Source organism: Helianthus annuus, chromosome 13 (genome assembly GCF_002127325.2).
Source record: "Helianthus annuus cultivar XRQ/B chromosome 13, HanXRQr2.0-SUNRISE, whole genome shotgun sequence".
Lineage (NCBI taxonomy): Eukaryota > Viridiplantae > Streptophyta > Magnoliopsida > Asterales > Asteraceae > Helianthus > Helianthus annuus.
The window spans coordinates 95,515,082-95,542,281 of record NC_035445.2 but is presented as its reverse complement, the minus strand read 5'-3'; the positions used below and the strand labels follow the sequence as shown (position 1 = coordinate 95,542,281).

The 27,200-nt window shown below is 37.5% G+C and overlaps 1 protein-coding gene across 1 annotated transcript; it reads right to left on the bottom strand.

The window, feature by feature from the left end:
• Window positions 1-8,744: 8,744 nt before the first annotated feature.
• On the bottom strand, window positions 8,745-9,326 carry LOC110901370 (putative F-box protein At1g47790). The gene has a single exon (XM_022148201.1). The coding sequence runs from the start codon at window positions 9,324-9,326 to the stop codon at window positions 8,745-8,747; it is 582 nt and encodes a 193-aa protein (XP_022003893.1).
• Window positions 9,327-27,200: the final 17,874 nt, after the last annotated feature.

Here is a 27,200-nt window from a genome sequence, read left to right as displayed (position 1 = left end):
CTAAAAACAAACGCAAAGCTGTTCAGGAACAAAAATCAGTTTTCAAAACTAACAAACCTGAACCAGTTGCTCAACCGAAGGCAACAAACACGTTTGTTAAACCGAAACAGATTTGGAAACCCAAATCTAAAGCAGCAACGTCTCCAATCCTTGAAACAAAAGGGGACTTGTGTTTAAAAGAAGTGTCTTATTTTGATGCTTCAGGAAATCCCAGGACCACGATGGCCTGGGTACCCATGTCTTACTAATCTCCTTAATTTTCAGGAACAACCAAGGAGGAGCTGTTGACAATCTCTGGAATGTTGATAGCGGTTGTTCCAGAGATAAAAACGGGTAACATTTCACTGTTGCAAAAAGTTCAAATTTTTTTTACAGATGATATGCTTCCTTTGGAGGAGATTAGAGAAGTAAGTAATGATCAGCAAAAGGTACCGTTTAAATTCAGTACTTTGATATGATTTTGATTAGTCTTAAATCTTATGATAGAACGGTTAAGCAAAAATATTTTTCTCTCTTTTTCTTAGTTTATAACCTTGTATATAAAGTGTCCTTTCTCTAGTAAATGGTAAATTTGCGCAAAAATCCAAGATTTATGCACAAATTTAGGGGGAGAGAGAGACATATATAGTGTTTAGGGGGAGAAAATGAGAAAAACACAAAAACATTAGAAAAATGAAAAAGCCAAAAAGAAAAATTGCATGATATGGGAAGTGAAATAAATGTTCGTGTTAAAGAGTTTGACTAACACATGTAAGGTGCCATAGCTGAAAAGACTAGGATCTACTGCGATATGTCGATAGGCTTGACGCTCAACATGATAAAAGATACTAAGTGATATAAACATAATGAACTACGTATCATGTGGGTAACATACCAACGGCGTATGATTTTATGGTTTTAAATCTTGCATTGATAGATAGCCAACATCTGAGGTTTCGGGTCTTTATATTGTTGAATCATCCGGGGATATCTTGGTTGTCCTTCTGCTTAGAACTAAAATTGTACATGACCCCAGGAAAGAAAGTCACTTGGAATTAACTCATATTTATTTGAATGTCTGTATGTTTCCCGATACACACAATTTTGATCTAATTCTGAAATCTTCTCTGAAAAAGTCGTGTACCTCCTCTGCTGCATCCAGATATATGCTGACCTGGAGGTGCTAGGCAACGACAGCTTCTGCTGCATCCAGATACATGCTGACCTAGCTGTACGTTGTCGCGCTATAGATCTAATACACCCGAAAGAGGCCCTCTAGTGCCCAAAAGAAACCCCAATAAACCTATATCAAATTGAGAAAAACTCATTTGATCTGTATATTATACCATCTCTGCAAAAGATCTATTCTGTTCTTTTCTCAACCTACTCCCAGTTAAGATTTCAGAAATCTGGATTGGACTTGTGAAATATGTGGTAGGGAAGATACTTGCATGATAGAGTGTGTTGGTTATATTTCCGGGATTTGATTAGTATTTATTTGGGTGTTCATTGTTAAGAAATTAAAACATGATAAAACAGATTATATGCAGACTGCACAGTCAGGATATCTTAAAGGATGACATCAGTATACTCACCTGCTACGATGAATCGTTGTGCTTACCTTGATCGCGGGGGTATGCCTTGGAATGGGACACACGGGTATAATAGTATAATATTACCTTAAGCATATCACGAAGTTGAAAAAATGAAAGTTGAGCGTTAAAGTTTAAAGTGGACAAACATATTGGCAATCGCATAGACCAGTTTGATTAGGCTCGTACTGAAAAGTGTTCCTTAGTCTGCCTGAAAACGAATTTTGATCCCATTTGCAATTGTAATTGTATATTATGGTAGTTGTTTATATTTTGAGTTTTTATTTGTTTAGTTCTTAAAATTAAAAATTAAAAATAAAAAAAATTTTCAAAAATCCAAAAAAATAGTGTTTTATTTGTTTCTCTTAAAATTAAAAAAATGTAACCGTTCTTGAAGATTTGACTGATCATCAAAAGTTGAAAGAGTTTAAATTGTGAAATCCGAGTACAAGTACTTGGATGTACCTAGTGTTCATGTGGTACTCTCCCTGTTGCATAAGAAATGTTTGCTTATGAGTTTGTGAGCATGTGCAGAACTTGATTTCAATCAAGAACGGGGGTTGATGAAGACTGAGATGCTGTTAGTTGCTGAAGAAGTCTGAAGCAGCACAACAACAATATGTACCTGAGTCAGAAGAACCGGATACGAGACGCCGTCTGACAGTGAAAGTACATTCGAAGAAGTACCGTGAACCTGCTTGAAAGACAAAGACTGAAGAAGAAAAGAGCTGTTGAGAATCCTCCTCTCACATTCTTTTTGACAAAGATTTTCAAGCAAAGCTGATCGAGATCCTGATATGAAGCTAACCACAAGAGCTGAAGAAAGAGACCCAGTGCTGAGAGTTCAGAAGTCAAGAACTTCCACAACATCTGCAGCATAGCATCAACCATAGATTTCGTTGAAGACGTTGCAGAATTCAAGTTATGAAGACAATTTGATGGCATCAGTCTAGGGGGAGATTGTTAGGCCCTAAAGTGTGAGACTGACGCATCAAATTAGCACAACGGGCTATGGTTACGAACTGGGTCGTACCGGGTTAGTTTATATTAGGTTGTAGACCTTTATAGGTCACTTGGGCCAAGCTTTAGGCCATGTGGGCCAAGCAGGCCCAAGGGGAGCCCATGTAGGGACTTGGGCTTAAGTTAGTATATAAACAAGTTTACAACTTGTTTTAGGGTTGGATCTTCATTGTTACAGATTTCCTAGAGAGAGAGCTAGTGAATTCGTTTTTGGTTGTGAACACTTGTACCAGACGGTTTTGCTTTTCAAGTAATAGAATCGTGTGCAAGTGTTTAAAGGTGATTCGGTATTGTTCTTGCTTTTCATATTTTTTGATTTATCTTGAATCATCTTGTGATTGGATTCCGCACTCTCACAAGATTGGTTTGATATCATTGAAAGATCCGGTTTACGGGACTTACAGTCACTAAGGCCTCGTCCAGGTCCTATGTGACACAAGCTTCCTAGCAAGCAACATCACGCAATACCACCTGAAACATATGTAAAAATAAAGTCAGCAAAGAAATGCTGGCGAGTACATAGGTTTGATCGGAGTATCGGATTCATGGCTCGTTTATATGTTGCAGTACCTCGTTAGACTACAAGAGTCAAAAGTGCAAACCTCGTTTCGAATAGTGTATTGCAACATAGTTTAACCAACTCAAAAATCAAGATGGTTATAGTATATAAAATCTCGTAGCCATGATTCTTAACCCAAAAACATTTGTTTTAGTAAAACAACTCGTAAACATCTCGTAAAAACTTGTTAATAAAACTCGTATGGTTTATATTCTTTCAAAAACCTCATTGTGTGACATCGTTTCAAATCATTTCCCAAGTGAACTAAATAATGACACACAATGTAGTATGATAGAAGCACTTATATATAAGATGTACCAGCGGCGTATCTACCATGCTTATATCATGCTACACCCGTCCCATTATCTAATCACTACCCAAAACCAATCGTTTAATTCGTTTAACTCGTTTCAAATCGTTTATCTCGTTTCAAATTGTTTAACTCGTCCCAAAATCGTATTCGTTTTAATAGTGAAACTACTTTTGGTCGTCTCGCTAACAACATTCAAACCTTCGTGACACGTCTATCTCGTTTCTCGTATTAACAAACCACCAAAGGGTAAGTTAACAATCATCAGATTCGGTCATTACCTACATAACCCCCACACATAACCATGGGTGTAGTCTGATAACGGGATTTGTCAGATCCTATGGTACCATAACCTAATACTGGTCGGCTCGGCCAAAGCTAATGAATGTCATTCGTTATGTAATTACACCCAACAAGTTCGTTCACATTATTGAAATCGTTATTAGTTTTGTATAAACCATCTTAATCGTTTTTTAAATCATCGTTTAAACCTTGAAATCGTTTTGTACATATGAATCACCCCAAAACAATTGAAAATAGAAAAATAGGGGAACTATGTACTCACATTGAAGTGCAAAGTATCCTCAATCTAAAGAACTCAACAAGCTCAGCCAAACCAAGGAAACTGAAGCAGCACCTAATAATCGAATCGCTAGTCAAACAATAGACGCCTAAATCGAAAGATCGGACAGAATGAGGTTTTGTAAACCAAATGAGTGTTGGAACTCATGTGATATGGTTTAACAAAGCCTACATTCTAAAATGAAACCTAGCCTAAGTGCTTTCGACCCATTGCGACCCATCAAGGTAGCTTACGCTACTTTAACGCGTCGTGCGCGCAAACGCGCGTTCGAGACGTCTAACTAGTCCTATGACAAGTATTATATGCCTAAACATGTTTAAATAGGTTGCATAATCAGTTTAGGTGACAAAAGTTAGGTTACATATGTTTAAGGTCCAATTATGCATGAAAAGGGCATTTTGGTAATTTACCTAAGGCATATAATCTACCTATCATACAACTACTTAAACTCGGTGAACATAAGGTATAACCTCGGAAGGTTATTCCCTATGCAACTATGGTCACTAACCATGCTTGGTCGGATCCTAATGATCGACCAAACAGATCGAGTTCGAAAGTCTAAGCGGTGGTTTAGACCGCTTGACTTACGACTCTAAACAAGCTCTAACTAAAAGTGACGAGCTAAACATGTCAAAACATGTTTAACCTACTGATTTGGTATCAAAACAAAGTATTTTGATACCTAATAGTAGTTCCGTTGCAAAATGCGTGCTAAAATGCATTTTGACCGAAACTTTGACTCGTCACTACACCTAGTTAACGTGGTAATCAACAGGTATAATCGCTAAGGATTATAACCATCGTGATTACAATCACGTTGCAAAGTTCAACCGAACTTTGCGTTGACCATAGACTGGTCAAACTGAAAGTCAAAGAATATTTGACTTTCAAACTAGGAAAGCAACAAAAAGAATGAAAGAATGCTCACTAAAGTCCTTGCTATCTTTTCTACAAGAAAATAAGCTTCCAATCAGATTGAGAGAGCTCCAATTCAGATTGTAGAGAAGAGGATGAGGAAATGAGCAAGTGCAATAAATGAAAGGCCATGCTATTTATAGTTGAAGGGAGTTCATAGGTTCATGCCAAGTTTTTGTGTAGTCCCCAAGCATTAAATCCTAGCTATACAATTGTTGGATGCAGATTTAAAGCCTTGGAGAAGGGATAACTTGATTACCACACAAAGAACTTGCAAGAACAGCCCCTAAAGAATCAAACAGCAGCAAAAATCAAATTTCTGGTCGCTAGGCCGGCTTTACGGACCGCAAAGGGTCCGTTACGGTCCGTAAGGACCATGCTGCAGATCAGTAACTTTCAGAAATTGACTGTTTTGGCCCCTGAGCTTGTTTCGACGTGTTTTGGCACTTCTAACACCCGTCAAGCCCATTTTTAAGCTCCATAATGAAGTTAAAGTATGGGGAACATGAAACATGCTCAAAAATATGTCGGATGTCGGTTCGTTTGGCCGTACGGTTGCGTTGTTTGGCTAATTACGACGGAAATCGTAACGGGCGCGAAAACGATCCAAATTGTGAAACAAATGGAATTTTTGCATTCCAATCACTAAATTAAAGATATTTTAGTGTGTCCAAAAATTTTGGGTGTCCAGATGTGGCCAGAACGTAAGATATGCGAGAAAATGCAAACTTACGCCGTTTTTGACACTTTTAGTCCCTGTAAGATCAAATAAGCATATTTTCGCACACCGAACCATCCAAAGCTTATTTCTAAGCTATGTTTAGGTTATTTATGGTATGTTTAGCTTATGATCAAGTTCTGGACTGTACGTTACCTTACGAATCGGGATAGTTTCTCAATTTGACGCAAATAGTCCCTGCGATCGAATAAACTTGTTTTCGATACACCAAACCATCCAAAACTTATTTCTAAGTTATGTGAAGGTTATTTAAGGTGTGTCAAGCCTATTTCACTACCCTGGAGTGTTTTTCGTGTTTAACTGATTGCATTTACGCACCAGTTTGCGTATACCTTTCTAGAAAGCGATTTAGAGCTTGAAATCGAATCGAATCAAATTGTAAAATCATCAAACACAAAAACACACATAATAACACCAAAACACATTGTTTTATTAATAATTAATATTGTTTTGCATTGTTCATCGATTAAAGAGCACAGTTGTCACAGTTTAGACACCCCACAAGTGTTGAAACCAACCAAGGCAACCATAGTGCTTATGGCAAGACTTGTGTTATGGTACAAGGTGTGAATACTTGGAAGCCTCGGCTATCCTAACCTCATTCCACCGCCTCACTTGAGGTTTTACCTTGCTATCCCAAGTAGTTTGCTATACTTAAAGTAACTTAACCCCGTCTAGCCTCCGACACTTAGTTAACTCTCGGCTCACCCGGGTTAAAGCTTACTTGGCTACTTGGTATGGTAATTAGTATTTTCTTTCATTCATGGCCATCCTAATCATCCTTGTTGTGATTTGTGCATTGGTGAATCATACAATAAGGTGTTCATCTCTCCATGCTTGACTTCCATGAACTCTATGATAGTAGATGACGGACTTAATATTAGATATACTATATAACATATAAATATAAACATAACCGAATTCTTGATGTTAATCGGATCATGATTATACATCGCGAATTTAAGTTAAATTATCTTTGTTCTTTATTCCTCGTTTGTGATTCTAATGGGCACGTTAGGATCCATGAAAACACTTTAAAACTTAGTGTCCAAACGAGTGTCTAGACGAGATATATACTTTTGTATACATAGACTTTTATACTTAATTCCAAATCCAAATATTCCATAAACTCCAAACACCCGAACACCTTCATTCTCATATTCTCATCAACTCGTCAATACACGAATAATCGGAAAGCTTTTGCAAACTTGTGAGTATACTCGACGCCCTTTTTACCGTTTTTACACTTTTAGGTGCAACATGTTTACTTATATAAAACACACTCAACAGACATACTTTTATGAAATCAGACAAACAATCCAATACATGCATGCTAATACGTTATACTTCATTCGTTATTTTGGAGTTATTCTTTTTGTGATAAACTTGTCATCAACTTCGTGCGAGCCTACCCTTAACATGTATAGCGCTATAGGAGTAAGGCATCACCCGTGTTCGTGAGGTCATGTTAAGTCATTCTTTCATACTTGCATAATCTTTGGGTTGACTTGTTTATTCACATGCCACTTTATACGTTAATCTTGATAACTAAGTTTGCTATGTGGATTGTTCAAACTCTTATTATTATATGCTAGTACTCAAAACTTGTATACTCGCCAATACTTTTTGTATTGAACTATAGAACATTCCTTCAAACTTTGAGTTTAAATAACAAACAACATGGAAACACCTACCACTAATAATATGGAGAAACTGGATGCCTACTAAAATGAAAATAAAACCTCCTAATTAACTCTACCACTACTACCCATGTAGATGATGGCAACAAGGTATGTTGGCACGTATCACACGGTCGTCATCAATGAATGATGGCACCAGGATGATTAAGCAGAAGTGGTGACCCTGTGTATGAGGTTGTTATAAAGAGCGAATCATTATTTAGAGTGGTGGAACTAACCCATTAAATCAGGGATATCCCAAAAAAATGGGTCATACTCAACATACAAATGGGTCTGTTTTATTATTATTTTAGGTCTTAGGCTAAGACCATGTGTAGTGGAAGACACAAATAATGCCCTCACTATTGGGCGTTTTGCGCCATGTGTCAGTCCATTCAGCAATGGGGCATTATGGGGCGTTTTTCTAAAATGGGTGTGGTGGGGATGTGGGCATTGTGAGCCATTATGTTAAAAAGGGGTATAAGAGAATTAAATAAAAAAAAATCCATTAAAAAAAGGTATTGGCCAAACAAAAAGAAGAAAAGTTGTCATTGGCCAAAGAAAAGAGTGGGGGCATGGAAAAAAGGACGTTTCTTGGATTTTTTCCGGAAAAAAACTTGGGCAGTGGTTTGGGGGTGTGGGGGGCGTTTTTTTTTTGGGAAAAAAAGGCCAAAAATAACCCCACTATGGGTGGTCTAATGGGCTAGCTTAATAGGCTATTAACAACTATGTTTGGGCTTGTAAAATGAATTGGATTTACACAATTACACTGTGATTTTTTTGTATGGTTAGGGGTATCCTCGTATTTTTAGGGGTATCCTCGTATTTTTTAGGGGTATCCTTTGTATAAAAACGAAAAAAATAACACTGTGAATACGGGGTTGAGCCTTAGCCCATGCTATGGCTGCTTATATACTTGTTACGCCCCTGATTATTTATCATGAAGCATGAATCCGTCCCAATATCATTGCTATGTTCCGTGCTGGGTTCATAAACTTCAAGTGTTGTTACTAGAAAACCACCACAACCACATCGATATTCAATTATCGGTTGACCATTCTTCCTAAATTCCATAATTCTATGGCTTAGTAAACCATCTAACGCCTTAAAACTCACCGTGAATAATTTTGTAAGCAATGATTTTCGATCATCTTTTGTGCTCATCATCCATACATCGCAAACCAAGGCCTGTTTATCGTAATTAAGCACTACAAGGGACTCCTTACGCTTAGAGATGCATAGATGTCTAGGGTCATTTAAACTATCTTGAAGCTCTATCACTCCAAATTCTTCATTTGTCAAATCAAATGAAATTAGCTTATCACATGACACTCGTATTCCAGGTAATCCAATAAATAATCCCATCTATTATACCTGATAAGAACAAAACGTAAATCCCGGGGGCACACACAGATTCATTGATACGCGTCTCCAAGCCCCAGAGCTTAATGTATAAACCTGCGCGTTAGTTCTACGCGTTATCCTGACAATCTTAGGGTCCATAGTTTTAGGACAAACCCCAAAACCAAGAGCATTCAATTTATTCGGCAGCTCAATTTCAACAGATTTCCTAATTGATGGGTTCCAAAGAATAATAAGATTCTTGTTGAGCTCATAAGCAAATCCACACAAGCACACCAATCCGTGAGAGGAAGCTATCATTCGAGGATGGGTAAGTAGCTTAGCAGTCGGAGAAACAGTGGGAGAAAACTTGTGTCGGGGAAAACTATCATCATCAACAATTGAAACATATTTTATCTCGGAAAGTCCAATGTAGCTTACCGGTAGATGTTGTGGTTGAGTCGGGTTGAGGGTGTGATGAGTAATGAATTCAGAGCTATCGATCAGAGACTTCCATTGCTTTGAAACGGATCTGAATTGAAGCAAAGATCTGACAGGAACCCTTTTGATGATTTCCACTTGGAGTTCGAAAGGAATGTTGTCCGACATTTTCGGTTCGATTTTGATTTGGGGATAACTTTAGGGTTTTACAAAAAAAAACATGGTAATGAAGATTCGAAGCAAAACGGTGACGTAGGAATATAGATGGGTTTAAATGTGAGATTGGTCCGGTTATAAGAGCATCCCTGGATCGATCCCCATAGTAGCCCATAACATACTTAAAATTGAGGGAAAATAGAAAGAAGAAGATACCACTATATGGAGTAGAATCAAATACAAACCATATTTCTTACACAAATTATAAACTGTAAGAACCATTTAAAAAGTGACATGTGCCATCCAACAAATTATAGAGAAATGGTAAAATGATAACCTAAATACTATCAATTATCTTGAATTCTTTATAATTATACTAACAAGCAATTAATTCTTTATTTGGATCTTTCTTTTGTTTTTAATGTGCTGATATCATTTCACATATGTACTAAAATCAATTATCTTGATTAATTTTCATGTGCTAATATAATTCATAAGTGTTACTTTTATGTATGTATTGTTTTAGTATGTGCTAATTTAACTTTTTTTAAGTGCTAGGATCTGTTCTTACAGTTTGTAGGATAAATATGGTTTGTACCGGAACAAACTCCACCATTATATGTATCATTTTTCAAAATTTTAGGGAATCTTTATATTTGAGATTTACTATCCTGAGAGGAGATCGAATAGGAAGTATAGTTTGGTTAGAAAGGATATGATAAAAAGCAATAGGGTTATGAAATGTGGCAAAGTTTTAAAAATAAAAGGGAAGGTATTTTAGTCAATTTTATCAAATCTTATCCATTCTTCTTTTCTAGTAACTTCAAAACTCATCATTTTCAAAACTCACAATCTTCAACCTTTTCTTCAATTTCCATCTCAATAATCACTACATTATAGTGCAATTTTCGTTACCAATCAATGATTCAAACACCCAATCAACGTGTTCTTCAACTTTTTTAAAGAAACCAAATTTAATTTTATACAACATCTCATTCAAATAAGTGTTTTCTTGCATTCAAATTTCGTCAATCGTTGAAGAAATCGGCTTCGATCTATGTAAGAAAATTTTGAATTGCATTTTTACGATCTGGGTTTTTGAATTGAGTCATTACGTTTTACAAAGGAATGAAAAAAACCTTTTTTTGTATTTTCAATCCATTGCGTTTTAGAAACAACACATTTTATTATGTTTTTAGTCCATTGCGTTTTAGGAAAAAGACATTTTTTTGTGTTTTTAGTCAATTGCGTTTTAGGTAAAACGCATTTTGTGTGTTTTTAGTCTATTGCATTTTAGGTAAAACGCATTTTTATATGTTTTTAGTCAATTGCGTTTTATAATAAACACATTCTTTTGTGTTTTTAGTGGATTGTGTTTTAGAAAAAAACACATTTCTTTGTGTTTCTAGTCAATTGTTTTTTAGATTAAACACTTCTTTTATGTTTTTATTACATTACGTTTTAGAAAAAAAACACATTTCTTTGTATTTTTAGTCCATTACGTTTAAATTAGACTTTTTTTCTTGTTTTTATTCCATTGCGTTTTAGAAAAAAAAAAAAAAAAAAAAAAGACATTTCTTTGTGGTTTTAGTCAATTGCGTTTTAGAAAAAAAGACATTTTTTTGTGTTTTTTGGCCATTGTGTTTTAGAAAAGAAAACATTTCTTTGTGTTTTCTGGCCATTTCTTTATTTTTCTAGGCCATTGCGTTTTAGAAAAAAAAATATTTCTTTGTGTTTTTCGTCTGCTGCGTTTTACAAAAAAAGAAATTTCTTTGTGTTTTTTAGCTATTGCGTTTTAGAAATAACATATTTCTTTTGTGTCACACCCCGATTTCCACGTGTATCACCGGTGGGCCCGGTGGGGGATTACCGTGACGTAGTTGGCAACAATATAGTCAAACCACACAATATATAAATGCACAGCGGAAGCATAAAGATAAATATATTTCAACTATTGAATGTAATATCCAAGTATCACAATCGTCGAAATATATTCCACAGGGGATCAAAATAAGATAGAAAAATAATTGTTCAACAGATATTGGCATCCAAAGCTTGCGAGACTCTAACGATGCTAAGGAGTGGCCAGCCTATTACGAGTAGAACCTGCATTAATCTTTTGGGGAAAATACGTCAGTTTACACTGGTAAATACATTCAACCGACACTTTTGTAAAATGTTTAATAAAATTGATTTGAATGCACAAGGCACAAACTCTTTATAACTTGGGATAATTTATCAATTAAAATCTTGTAAAAGAATTACATGTTCACTATGCGTTCGGTCGCCCGGGTCGTGTCTGGTTTAAGGTTAATAGACACACCACATAGCATAAAACCGTGGAGGGAAAACCAACGGTTATACCTTTAATAATATAGACACATTCCGGGTGTACGCCTACACCCGTGTGTCGGGGTCGTGGCCATTTTGTAAAATGATGCCAAGGATATCCGGGACATGGTCATTAAGTTCCCAAAGGCGTAAAGCCAACAAAACCAATTTTTAAACGGGTCACATTGAAAACACCCAACTACTAATGAGTTGGGGTCAATTGCCCGACCAAGCGGTATCTTAAATACCGTAACCCAAGCCCGTATAACGGAAAATAAGTTAAAAGTATTTACCTGAGCAAGTAATATCCTTAATAAACAAATGCAAGTTTCTTTTACTGGTCTCCTACTCTGGAACGAAGGTTTAAACAACCTATTAGAATCCTAACGGGTCTTTAATTTAGCCTTAGCTTAGACCGGTCAGTTTCAAAGGATATTTACGGTTTAATCGTGTGAAAGGCGAAAACCGGGAATGGAATGTGATTCGGACCCAACAAGTTTGAATACTTGTTTTATATGGGTAATATAACCACACTCTGGATTTTGAGGTTAAAACAATAAGGTTTGACCCGATTCGGCTAGTTTATGTAAACTAGTTACATAAACCGAACCGTGTGCGAGAAAGGCGTAACGGGTAACCGTAAGAGTCCTACACAAGCTTCCTAAGTCAATATGCTTTAGAGAGGTTGTGGTATCAGTAGGATACCTTCCATAATGCCCGTAACGAGTTTAAATCCATTATATGCCCCGTAGGGGTATTTCGGTCATTTTAAAGATTATAAAAGAGGTTTCTGAGTTCTTCAGGAAATCTGAGTTTTCCGAACAGTTTATAAAGTCCAAAATACTCTATTTATTATTTAAAATCAGTAGCAACTGGAATCGGGTCAAAATACCTTGTAGAACCAAGTTATGCTCGAAAAGGGTATATTCGGTATTTACCGAACCGATGCCATAACCGCAGGTTATGAGCAGGTTAAAAATAATTAAAAATCTTTAAAAATTCCAAAATATTATTTTACATCAGTGTGTAAAAGGTTTGGTGCCAAAATTTGGCTTTAGATAGGCTTTATGCTAAATGCGCCTTTTAATTACTAAAGTTTCCGCAATTGCGCTATTTAGCATAACTCCTATTCTAGACCTCAGATTGACGTGAAATTTTAGGGACATGCTTAGAAATCAGTAACTAAGGTTATTATCCTTTCACATATTCAAAATTCTCGTTTTAAAGTAAAAAGGGCGTTACGGTCAACTTTTAAGCATTTACCGGAAATGTGCTAAAGACTTGGACAAACAACGAACCGGTCACAGAGGGTTAAACCATCATGTAACCTGGTCCTAAGAGAGTCCTAAGGCATATCTAACTCATACCAAAACGGGTCAGAACTGAAGTCAAAGCAAAAGTCAAAGTTTTGCGACTTTCGGTTCCGAACCAGGTCAAAACAGTAAATGGTCGGATCAAACAAGCTTAGACTAGTTAATATACTTATTATCATGTTATATGAGTGTTAAAACAGGTTACACGCTATCTACATTACCGATTATGCATAATCGCAAAATAGCATTCTGTTGACTTTTTCTAAACAAGTTTGACTCGACATTCGAACTAGTTAGAGTGGGAATCAGAGGGTGCCCTTTTAGGGGTTTAGTGCCCACATGATTACCAACATATAACTACTTTTGCTTCGACAAACCACTGGACCATTTGTGATTTATCGTAAAGTCAATCGTTAATTACGACGGACTGACTTTTAAGCTAAAACTATGTAAAAACTAAACCACAAAGGGTTAGGCATACTTACAGAAGCTTGGTACACGACCAGAGATGTTAGAAGAGTTCTCTTGAGCTCCAGAAGTGATCAAGAAAGCAGGTTTGAGGTGTGGATACAATGTGCACAACTTATGGCCTTTTATAGTGAAAATTGGTGCACAAGATCATCACAACTAAGGCTACAAGGGCTCCTTGATCATCAACATGTGTCCCTGGGTGCTAGGGGTCGTTTAGGGGGCACCCATGCTCTCATAATGGCATTCTAAGGCGGTTAAAATAGCAAACAGTGAACCTGTCCCCGTATTCTGCATCTGGGGCCTTGACGTGGCCTGCGTTAAGAATCAGGCTAGCCTTACGCGGGTCGCCTGAATCCCCTTGTCAGTAACCGGATCTGCACTGCCCGCGCGGCCCGCGTAAGCTCCATCAATACTCTTAGCCCGCCTGAAAGCTAATTTTCAAGATTTTCAAATCTTTTGTAATGATTGCCCTGGCCTTTCGGTTTCGAAGGGGTAACTTTGCGATTTGGGCCTCGTTAATTTGCGTATAAGGGCCCCGTGGCTTTTACCCAACTTATTAACCCTTGGTTAATTTATTATTACACGAAAAGTCATTACTTTCAAAGTTTGACGCTTTTAACCCTTATTAACGAATTCGATCATAACTTTCTCGTTTTGAATCGGAACTTCGCGAAGTTCATATCGCGCGTTCTAGTGAGTATAATTTACCATTACAAAGCCTCGGGTATGCCCAAAGGTCACTCAGAGGTATAATTTAAACATGTTGACACATTTGGCCCCTGTAGTTTGTATTTCCTCACTTTCTTTCACAATTCGTTTCGTACGATCCATGATTCATTCGTTTGGAGGTACGAGCACCGTTTAGGGTTACTGTACCGTATATTTATCCCCCGTTGACATTTTTAACCCTCGAATTTACATACTTTCAATGTTTGTCAACTTTAGTCCTTTATTTAGTATTTATTATCACGTGTAACCTTAAGACACGTGTCAATACATTATTGGACGCAAAATTTCGAGGTGTTACATCCTCACCCCTTAAAAGAAATCTCGACCTCAAGATTTATTGGAATAGATGAGGGTACTTCTCCTTCATCGTGGACTCTACCTCCCACGTGTACTCGGGACCTCTACGGGCATCCCATTTCACTTTCACAATCGGTATATACTTCCTGCGAAGTTTCTTAACCTGTCGATCCTCGATCGACACAGGTTTCTCAACAAACTTTAAGCTCTCGTCGATGTGTACATTTGTATGTGGTATAACCAGTGATTCATTAGCGAAACACTTCTTTGTAGGATCGGATTCGACCTGAATGAGTTGTTCGGAAGAGCTCTCGTACGTTTCAGAGGCGGAAACTAAGAAACGCACTTGAAAACAACTATAAAATCACTTTAATCCTCTTTTATATTCAATTGACAATGTTTACAGCGAGAGGAAATACCGGCAGCACTTCGGTATCAACTTTCCCTTGTTACAAATGATGACAGTTTGAGATCTATATATAGTATACGACCTATCGTTTGAACATGCTCAAACGGTTACAAGTTCAAACGTAAGACTCCCCCTCAGATGTTGACGAGTCTTAAGTGTCGAGTCTTCACAATCTTCAGTCTTGATCCGTCTCTGGGCTTCACTCTTAGTCTTTTCTTGCCGGCCTTCAGACTCCCCCTTGCGATATGCTGGCATTTCTTCAGATCATCAGCATCATCAGCATTAGGATCGTTGTCTGTCTTTCCATCTCACAGCTTTTCATCTTATCCTGCAAAAACTCTACCCCAAAGTAAATTTCTCTCACATATATATCTCAAACATAAACACTCGCACTAATTCAGACTCTCCTTCAAAACAAACACAGATTTTCCAATCTGATGAACCACTTTAGGGTTAGATTATGAATACTTTTAATCCCAAACATACACTCCCCCTCAAATATTGCTCATCATGTTTAGCACTCAGAATTTTGAAAATTAGCTCTTCAATATCAGTCGTCGAAAATCTTTTTGAGTTTTCAAAATTTTATGCTAAAACACACTGAAAATCTTTTTGAACTTTGGAATAAAGAAAACATGAAATGCAGTAAAGAAATATTTACAGACAATATTTTTGTGAGTTTGTGTAAGAGGATCATATTAGTTTATGAGACAAGTCACCAACACCGTTAAGCTTCATTTCATTTTCAGTTCTAAACAATTTACCTAGATTGCCAGTATATCGGTCCACTGAAATTTTCACACAAAGTTCAACTAATCCGAGATACGATATTAATGTTTTAAGAACTTAAACTTATCCGTGTGTCCCACTACTTGAATATACTCCCGTATCCAGATCCCAATATTCAGTCTTACAGGTGAGTATACCACAGCTGATATCTGTATAGGGGTTAGGTGCGAAACCGTGAGAGCTCAGGTCAGAACTTCCGTTCAGCAGAGAGATGACGGCTCGACTTTTGGTGGGTCCCCTTTAGAGGATCTTTTTTACAAGAGCAATGACTATCAATTTTATTGTTGTCCTCAATGATTTTGTCGTCATCCATTAAACTGTATTATAAAGGAAATATTTCTTGTAGGATCGGTTTCGACCTGAATGAGTCGTTCGAAAGAGCTCTTGTACGTTTCAGAGGCGGAAACTAAGAAACGCACTTGAAAACAACTAGAAAATCACTTTAATCCTCTTATTATATTCAATTGACAATGTTTACAGTGAGAGGAAATACCGGCAGCACTTCGGTATCAACTGACCCCTTCGTTACAAATGATGACAGTTTGAGATCTATTTATAGTACAAGATCTATCCGTTTGAAATCCTTCAAACGGTTACAAGTCTTCAAACGGCCATATGCTCAAATAGAAGCCATCTTCAAACTGTAGCCTTCAAACGGTCAACATCATGACATATTCAAACGGTGACTCCTCAAACTGTGTGACTTCAAACGGAACCTTCTTGAACTAGTGGATATCTTCAAATGGCATCTCCTATTGGACCATCAAATGAGAGGATCTAATTGGACCATTAAATGAATGCATATTATTGGACCAAATCTCTTTTGTCTTCATGTGAAACCTTCAAATATCCGTAGATTACTTTGATATTTTGTGATGAGATGCAATGATGATGTCATTTCTATGATGTCATCATTGTATAAGATGACATCATGTTCGATCAGATCCGCAACGCGAGCTCAAGACTCGACATAAGACGAAGACGACAGATGACTGCACCAACAGACTCCCCCTCAGATGTTGACGAGTCTTAAGTGTCGAGTCTTCACAATCTTCAGTCTTGATCTGTCTCTGGGCTTCACTCTCAGGGGCTGTTTGTTTACCTCTTAATGAGGCTCTTAATGATTTAGACCTCTTATTGGTTCAGCACTTAATGATTCAGACTGTTTGTTTCATGAGCAGATGTCTGAATGGTTCAGACATTTGCCTCTGAATGGTTAAGTATTATACAGAGTCTGAATGGTTAAGACCTCTAATCTGAATTGGTCAGACATTTGCCTCTAAAAGGTTAAGCATTATACTGGCTCTTAATCGTTCAGACATATTACTGGTTCAACACTTAATGATTCAGACCTCTTACTGGTTCAGCACTTAATCATTCAGAAGTTGCCAAACAGCCCCTCAGTCTTTTCTTGCAGGTCTTCAGACTCCCCCTTGCGATATGCTGGCATTTCTTCAGATCATCAGCATTAGGATCGTTGTCTGTCTTTCCATCTCACAACTTTTCATCTTATCCTGCAAAAACACTACCCCAAAGTAAATTTCTCTCACATATATATCTCAAAAATAAACACTCGCACTAATTCAGACTCTCCTTTAAAACAAACACCGATTTTCCAATCTGATGAACCACTATAAGGTTAGATTATGAAAACATTTAATTCCAAACATACACTCCCCCTCAAATATTGCTCATTATGTTTAGCACTTGGAATTTTGAAAATCTGCTTTTCAATACCAGTTGTCGAAAATCTTTTTGAATTTTTCGAAAGTTTATGCTAAAACACACAAAAAATCTTTTTGGATTTTGGAATAAAGAAACATGAAATGCAGATAATGAAATATTTACAAGCATATTTTTGTGAGTTCGTGTAAGAGGATCATATCAGTTTATGAGACAAGTCACCAACACCGTTAAGCTTCATTTCATTTTCAGTTCTAAACAATTTACCTAGATTGTCAGTATATTTGTCCACTTAAATTTTCACACAAAATTCAATTGATCCGAGATACGATATTAATGTTTTAGATACTAACTTATCCGTGTGTCCCACTACCTGAATATACTCCTGTATCCAGATCCCAATATTCAGTCTTACAGGTGAGTATACCACAGCTGATATCTGTATAGGGGTTAGGTGCGAAACCGTGAGAGCTCAGGTCAGAACTTCCGTTCAGCAGAGAGATGACGGCTCGACTTTTGGTGGGTCCCCTTTAAAGGATCTTTTTTACAACAGCAATGACTATCAATTTTATTGTTTCATCAATTTGCCGAGGGCGGCGCTTTTTCAAGCATTTGCAGAAAGTATTATCCGGGGACTAGGTCAGTACTTCCATACAGCAGAAGTCCCGGGATAATACCCTAGATATCACTGAGCATAAAGACCTAGTATCTCAGAAAAAGGGACCTTTCAAACAAGATTTCAGGGGTTACCTATATATCCAAGATGTTATTAACCCACAGAATAAGCAAGTTTGAAATTTAGGTTTATATCTCGTCACAATCTACTAAATGTGCAAAAATCTACTGACACATCCGCAGTAAGATTGTTTATCACTTTTAAACTTTCCAATTCTTTAGCATGTTGTGATAGTCCGCTGATGTACTATCATTTCCTCTTTTATACAACAAAACTCATTTTTGATTTTATCATGTTTTTGGCTTTTTCAAATTTTCTAATGTTTTTGGATTTTCTGAAATTTCTACTCCCCCTAAAATGCAAACACATTAAAGAAAATTGAAAACAAACTGTAGATAAATATGACAACCGATATCAAATCGCATCAATTCGCCATTCACTAGGCATAAACAATAAGAACTCCCCTATTCACAAACCATTTTCTCATTGAGATTTCAAAACACCTAAGTTTGTTTTAATCAAAATGATTTTTTCGAAAAATGAGTTTGTTTTTACCACTTGTAAGTTTACCACTTGTTTAAAGACGGGGATATGGTTCATCATCTTGTCAATTTTATCAAATATAGTAAATCAAGTACAACTTAAAGTCCTTGATTCACTGTTTGCAATCATGCAACCTGTACCACTTGTAAAAATAACCAAACAATATCACTTGTAGGTATGTCACTTCTACACAAACCATTTTACCAATCAGAATGCCGATTCCTGCTTCGCACTTACCAACCTGGAAGCTCCGGCGTAGTCATTTAACCTGTAAAATTTTAATAATTTCAAGAATTTTTCATACAAACTCATAATACATGAATGATGCCGATTCCTGATCCACGATTACAAACTTGGGATCTCCGGCAAGTCAGGTTTTTCAATCGAAGAAAATGTCCACCCAAGCCTGACCAGCCTTGGGTGATTTCAATTCAGATTTTGTTGGGGGTGTAAGTTGCTTTCTTTTTAGCGTAGAAATCTTTTACCCCTTTCACCTTCCCATCGACCATCTTTCCGAAAATCTTCTTTACTTTCCCATTAAATGCTTTCTCAACATCAAAATTATCCTTTTCAGAATAATCCTGATTTGAGATTTCAGACTTTCCAGCTTTCCTTTTAAAATTCTCAATCCTCAATGGTGGAAAGTTGTCATCATCCATTGAAGGAACTGAGTTTTCATCACTCTCATCAAACTGTGGCTCCTCTGATTTTGTGGAATCAGATTCATCGCCAGATTTTACCTCAGATTTCTTAACAACCCATTTTTGGTTGTCAAGTTTTACACTTCGCTTGTAAAATCTCTTCGAACATTCACCAACTTCAAATGTTGAATTTTTGAAAACTTTAAATTGTTCAGTTGGTGGTTCGGTTTTATCAACAACAACTTCTTTCATTTTTCTAGAAACTCCCTGTTTTGTGTTCGTCGCTTACGAACAGTTCCATGCAATGTGACCAGCTTCATTGCATCGGAAACAGGTTCTGGTTTTTTTCTTCACGTAAGCTCCATTCTTTCTCTTCTCGGCAAGAAATTCTTGATTTGTTTGTTTCCAGAATGAGCTTTTTGCTTCCTCTTCCGAGCTTGTACCTGAAACAAATTTTGTATTTGTTTTAGAAAATTTTCTATTTTTATAGTTTTCTGGTGGAGTAAAACCAAGTCCTTTCTTTTTGTAGCTACGATTTTGGTTTGGTTTCTTTTGAAAACCCGAACCAGAATTGTAACCTTTTTTCTTGTTTAGTCGTTGTTGAACTCTTGAGGTGTAAAATTTAGGTTTACCATTAAGATTTAAATCTTTTATTTCAGAAATATTAATTTCTGTAAGTTTGAAAACCTTTTTTATCAATTCATTTTTGACACCTCTTATTGGAAACTCTTTATCAAAATATAATTTATCAGAATCATTCAAAGTATATGCAACTTCAAACATTTCGTCATTCAAATTAGATTTTGATAGCAAAAATTCTTTACTATAAACCCGTTTTCCTGATGATTTAGAACTCTTTTCGGACGAACTCGAACTCCTGACTGACTGACACGAACTTTCGAACTCGGACTTTGACTCTGACTCCTCATCCTTATCCAACACCTGATCGACCACTCGTTTTATCAGTTCGGACTCATGATCTGTGTCGGACGCTGTGAACGTGACGTCAATATTGTCTGGTAAAACATCGATTATCTCGGATTCTAACTTAATATTGACCGCCAGTTTTAGTTCTTCCTCATTAGGTTTTCTAGGCGAGTACCCTTCCCAAATCGGAGGCGGACACTTATTATAACAGACACCCTGTTTCTTACCAGTATCCTTTCTCTTCTTTGGTTGTTCATCTTTAAATGCCTCAAAACCTTCAACTGTTGGATAAATTCTATCCATCACGTAGTCACACCCTTTGTAACTTTGCAGCAATCTTCTGATTCTTTCATTTTCAGCTGCTTCACTCTCCAACTCTTTCTTCAACTTTGCACATTCTTCTATGTACATGTTGATCTCTTTTTGCTTTGTCATCATTGTAGCATTCATCATCTTCAAAGCTTTCTCTCATTCAGAGTTAGGCTTTTCCAGACCATTCACATGCTTGTTCAATACATCATACGACTTTTTCAAGTTCTTTACATCAAACAACAATTGTTCTTTCAACTTTTCTAACTCACTAAACCTCTCATCTTTTTCTATACATTGTTTACAAGACTCTAAACATGTAAGACAGGGTTTTGTGACTTCAACGATCTTCTCGACTTCAACTCTTTTTTCAACCTCCACAATCTTCTCAATCACTTTGACTTCCTTCATTTCCTTTGCAGCTTTCCTCTCTTTCAGTTTCTTCAGTTTTTCTGCAAAATAAAATTCAAAACTATCAGAAGATAAGTGAGTTTTTCCAATATTAATCTGTTCAATCTCTTCATCACTATCACTTGTTTCTGATGAACTGTTTACAGAAGAAACAGATCCTTCATCTTCACTTTTCTCTTCATCAGATAACACTTCCATCCATTCCTTCAACATTTCTGGCTTTCGAATAATATGTGCAATGAACGCTTTAACATTTGAATCAGCTGGAATAAACTTGTCCCAGCTAAAACCTTCAGCCATTTTCTCATCATCTTGATCAATGATGTCATAATAAGCTTTCCTGTTTGCATCCTCGATCATTCTTCCATGTGCCGTTTGAGGTTCTTTTTGTTGATGCGGTTGATGAGTGATTTGCTGATAAATCGTCTTCCTATAATAATCATCTTTCCCAGACGATTCCTTTTCTCCTCTTGGCTGCTGATTCTTGCACTCTCTTTTAATATGACCTTTCTCTCTGCAACGAAAACAAACAACTTTAGATTTATCAAATCCAAGATTAGAAAGATTTGCATCCAAGAAATCAGTTCTCCCTGTAACCAATCTAAACTTTTCTGCTCTCCTCAAAACGCTCGCCAAGGCCCACTTGATGTCCATCAATTCTAGCTCCTCTGCATCAATCTGGTCATAATCTTCTTTTGTCAGCATTGGATTGCCAATTCTTCCTGCAATCAACCTTTCATAAGACTCTAATGCAGTGACCAATAATCCCATATGATGCTTTACAACTTCTTCAGAATAATTTTGACCATTTTGAAGATGTAGAGCTACATTGCACTGAATCGAATGTCCATTTCCAGCAGATGCACTTTGAACACTTGGAGGATTCACCGTTGAAAAACCACTAGAGTTGACTGATCCTTGACTGCTTGGTTCAGATTGATTGCCAGCACTAAATGCAGTTTGTATCTTTGGACTGGCTTCAGCAGTTTGAACATTTCCTTTATAGTATAATTTGATATCTTGTTGATGAGTAGAACTGTTCATTCTAGCAATTTTCTGCTGCTCCAGATCCTGTGCCTCCAACTTCTCTATAAACTGTGCAATAGATAACTTTTTAAACTGTCCAGAATTTTTCAATATCATCAGATATGTACCCCATTCCTGTTGTGGTAGCGCATCAGCAAGCTTTTCAACCCATTCTGCTGCATTTTTTGTAGTCTTTAATTGTGACATGGTGCGAACCAGATGACAGTATCTTTCAATAAGAGTTTTCGTTGTTTCACCAGGCATGCACGTAAACAGTTCAAATTCCTTCTTTAGTAAAGATGCTTTACTTTGTAGCATTTCCGTACTTCCCTCAAACTTCTTCTTAAGAGCTTCCCAGATAGAATAAGCATTTTCATCGTGTTGAAGCAACACAAATATATCTTTTTTAACAGCTTGTTGTAGCAGATTGATCATCATCTTTTCTCCTTTGTAACTCTCTCTTTCTTGCTCCGTGAATTCTGAAATGATTTTATCGACACCCGCTGAATTCTTTGGTCTTTCATATTTAGTGTCGATACTCTCTCAAGCTTTTAGATGATTCGCCTGCACCCAATTCTCGAACCGATTTTCCATCCGTGATAATCTTCAATTCCCATGAGTTTCGGGGGTTTTTGCATCGTTCCGGTTTCATTCTCCATTGTCATGTTCTTAGCAATGTCGGTCGGACTAGAAGGAGTTGTAGCAAACGCGTTGTAAAACTCAGAATCCATGCTTCAAGAATCAGATGATACTTCCGGAAATACCTGAATGCACACAAATAAAACACACTCAGTTTAAAGACTTATCAATTAATAGAAATGAACTGGTACTCGGACTGGTGATTATTTTTTTTCTTCGAACTGAAAGTTGACACACTTTGCGGACTGCTATGTTGACAAACTGTGCGGACTACTATGACCCGAACCAAAATCAAACGAACAGATTCACTATGGACGAACTGATGGACTTTCAAACGACGTGATGAACTTTTGACAACTTGTGAACTCCAAACTGTACTAACTAGAACCGACTTTCAAATGAACTTTGATTGGGCCGATTATATTACTTTTTGTGATTTGGCCATAAAACCCACTAAGCCGACACCTTTCAAAGTATGAAGATCATATGATTGGGCCGCTGAAATCAACCAATTATTCACTTGCACTCTAATATTTACCAAATTGATCACCACTCAACAACACATGCACCACTCAACTGACAATCTGTATTATCCAATAAATGCTATTTGACCTCCAAATTGATGGCCAACAACTTTTTAAGAACAATCAATAGTCACATGCACTGATAATTTCGATTAAATCTTGTGTCGACAAAATGAATAATGATCAGTACTTCACATGCAACTCTATTAAATGTCTGACAACAAGCACATGCAAACATTAACTTTCATTATATCCTATTGGACCGATTCCTTTTGTATCTCATGCACACTTTAAATCTTTTGAACTACAATCACATGTATTACTGAATGGTGGCTGACAATTGTTAATAAAGATCACATGTAACTTTTGAACAAAACCAACTGACAACCTTTTTTAATGATATACACAAAACACGAAGATATTTTCAAGCGGTCATCACGTTTTCAAGCGGTGTGTCAGTTTCAAACGACGTGTTGGTTTCAAACGGTGCACTTCAAACGATGATTCAAACGTACATGACCAATTTCAAACGATCAAGTGCATTTTCAAACGAAGGAACTTGTTTCAAGCGATCATTCAAATGGAAAGGATATTTTCAAACGATGGAACTTGTTTCAAACGATCAAACTCATTTTCAAACGATCAAGCTCGAAATATGTTCAAACGGACAACAGATTTCAGTCGATTTTCATCACTTTTACTTCGATTTTTAGGCTGAGATTCTCAAGGATTTGTTAAACTACCATTACGCACACATTGTGTAAGTTTCAGCCAATTTCAACCGTGAAAACTTGAAAAATTTGAAAAAGAAAGGTGTAGAAGTAGAGATTGCAGCCGAATTGTATAGAACTCTTCTTCCTAAGCTCTGATACCACTTGTAGGATTGGATTCGACCTGAATGAGTCGTTCGGAAGAGCTCTCGTACGTTTCAGAGGCGGAAACTAAGAAACGCACTTGAAAACAACTAGAAAATCACTTTAATCCTCTTTTATATTCAATTGACAATGTTTACAGCGAGAGGAAATACCGGCAGCACTTCGGTATCAACTTTCCCTTGTTACAAATGATGACAGTTTGAAATCTATATATAGTATATGACCTATCGTTTGAACATGCTCAAACGGTTACAAGTTCAAACGTAAACCCTTCAAACGGTCAGCTAATTCAAACGGACAACATGAATTGCATATAATTCAAACGGTGGCCTCCTATTTGACCATTCAAACGGATAGTATCTCAAATTGTTTCCTTCAAGCTATTGAACCTTTTAATGGCAACTTCTCATTGGTCATATCAAACGGTCAAGGCTCAAACGACCAATCTTTCAAATGGAAGTCTTTCATGTAATTGGATCTTCAAAAGGTGCTTTCTAATTGGACCATCAAATGAGAGACTCTCATTGGACCAAATTTCATTTGTTTTATGTATGATGATATCATTGATGATGTCACTCATGTGATGTCATCATCAAAGATGATGACATAATGATTGATCCAAAACCGCAACGAACCCGAGACTCGACATTAGACGAAGACGACAGATGGTTGCACTAACATTCTTTAAATTGCAGATGTGGAACACATTGTGGATACCACTGAGCTTTTCTGGTAAGTTTAATTTGTAGGCAACCGATCCGACACGTTCGATTACTTCGAAGGGTCCAATATATCTCGGGCTTAGCTTGCCTTTCTTACCAAATCGCATCACCCCTTTCCAGGGTGATACCTTTAGCAGTACCTTGTCGCCTACTTCAAAATTGAAAGGCTTATGCTTCAAATCCGCGTAGCTCTTCTGCCTGTCCCGGGCAGCTTTCAATCGATCACGAATTTGGACAATCTTGTCCGTTGTTTCAAATATTTTATCAGGTCCTGTCATCTGGACATCTCCAACCTCTGCCCAATAAATGGGCGTTCTACACTTTCTACCATATAGAGCTTCAAAAGGTGCAGCCTTAATGCTCGTATGGTAACTGTTATTATAGGAGAATTCGACCAATGGTAGGTGGTTATCCTAACTACCACCTAAGTCGATTGCACATGCACGAAGCATGTCTTCTAACGTTTGGATTGTACGCTCACTCTGTCCATCTGTCTGAGGGTGGTAAGTCGTACTGAAATTCAAACGTGAACCCAAAGATTGTTGGAAGCTTCTCCAAAAGTGTGATGTGTATCTGGTATCTCTATCAGAGATGATAGACACAGGCACTCCATGAAGGGCTACAATCTTGTCTACAAACAACTGGGCTAATATATCGGAGCTATGAGTCTCCTTTATGGGTAGGAAATGTGCTGACTTGGTCAGTATATCAACTATTACCCATATTGTGTCGTTTCCCTTCTTTGTCTTTGGCAACTTGGTGATGAAATCCATCGTCACCATCTCCCACTTCCACTCGGGAAGTTCAGGCTGTTGTAGCAAGCCTGACGGCTTTTGATGCTTAGCTTTCACTTGCGCACAAGTCAAACACTTTGCTACATAGGTGGCTATAGAATTCTTCAAGCCTATCCACCAGAAATTTGCCTTCAAGTCCTGGTACATCTTATCAGCACCAGGATGAACGGAATATCGGGAACTGTGGGCTTCCTGGAGGATAACGTCACGAAGACCTCCATAAACAGGAACCCATATCCTTCCATTCAATCTCAGAATTCCGTCTTTGCCATAAGATAACTGTTCTTCAGTTACCCCTAGTTTTTCGTTTGGATAGTTAGCTTCCAACATAGCTTCTTTCTGTGCAGCTAACAATCGTTCATTCAGGCTGTTCTTTATTTCAATGCTCTTGGCATTGATCCTTATTGGCTTCACTCTTTCTTTCCTGCTCAAGGCATCTGCGACTACATTGGCCTTGCCTGGATGGTATCTTATTTCACAGTCATAGTCGTTCAGAGTTTCCATCCAACGTCGCTGCCTCATATTCAGATCTTTCTGATTGAACAGATGCTGAAGGCTTTTGTGATCAGAATAGATCACAAATTTAATGCCATAAAGGTAATGCCTCCAAAGCTTTAGTGCAAATACAACGGCACCCAACTCCAAGTCATGGGTGGTGTAGTTCTTTTCATGCACTTTCAATTGTCGCGAAGCATAGGCAATCACCTTGCCCCTCTGCATAAGCACACAACCCATACCAGTGTGCGATGCATCACAATACACAACAAATTCTTCCATTCCTTCCGGTAATGTCAACACTGGAGCATTGCTCAGCTTTTGTTTGAGGACATCAAAAGCTTCTTGCTGCTTAGGGCCCCAATTGAACTTTATACTCTTCCTAGTTAAGGAAGTTAGGGGTGCAGCAATTCTTGAAAAGTTTTCGATGAAGCGTCTGTAGTATCCTGCCAGACCTAGGAAACTGCGAATCTCCGTAGGTGTCTTCGGCTCCTGCCAATTCATGACGGCTTCAACTTTGGCGGGATCTACTTGGATACCACGCTCACTGACTACATGTCCAAGGAACTGGACTTCTCGTAACCAAAATTCACATTTAGAGAATTTGGCATAAAGCTTTTCTTGATGAAGCAGTTTGAGAATACATAGAAGATGTTTCTCGTGGTCAGCTTGACTTTTTGAATAGATGAGGATGTCATCGATGAAGACAATGACAAATTTATCCAAATAAGGCTTACAAACGCGATTCATGAGATCCATGAATGCGGCAGGTGCATTGGTGAGCCCAAAAGGCATCACTAGGAACTCGAAATGACCATAACGAGTCCTAAATGCAGTTTTGTGCACATCTTCATCCTTGACCTTCAATTGATGGTACCCTGACCTCAGGTCAATCTTGGAAAAGTAGCTTGCTCCTTGCAACTGATCGAACAGATCGTCGATCCTAGGCAAAGGATACCTATTCTTGATTGTAACTTTATTCAGCTCACGGTAATCGATGCATAGACGCATCGAACCATCTTTCTTCTTGACGAACAGGATTGGTGCTCCCCAAGGAGATGAACTTGGTCTAACAAAACCTTTGGCTAGCAGATCATCTAGCTGCGTCCTCAATTCTTTCATTTCCGTGGGTGCCAATCTATAAGGTGCTCTTGCGATAGGCGCGACTCCTGGGATGATGTCTATACTGAATTTCACTTGCCTATTTGGTGGCAAACCAGGCAGTTCTTCTGGGAAAACTTCAGGATAGTCAGAGATGACTGGGATGTCTTCAATTCTGGGC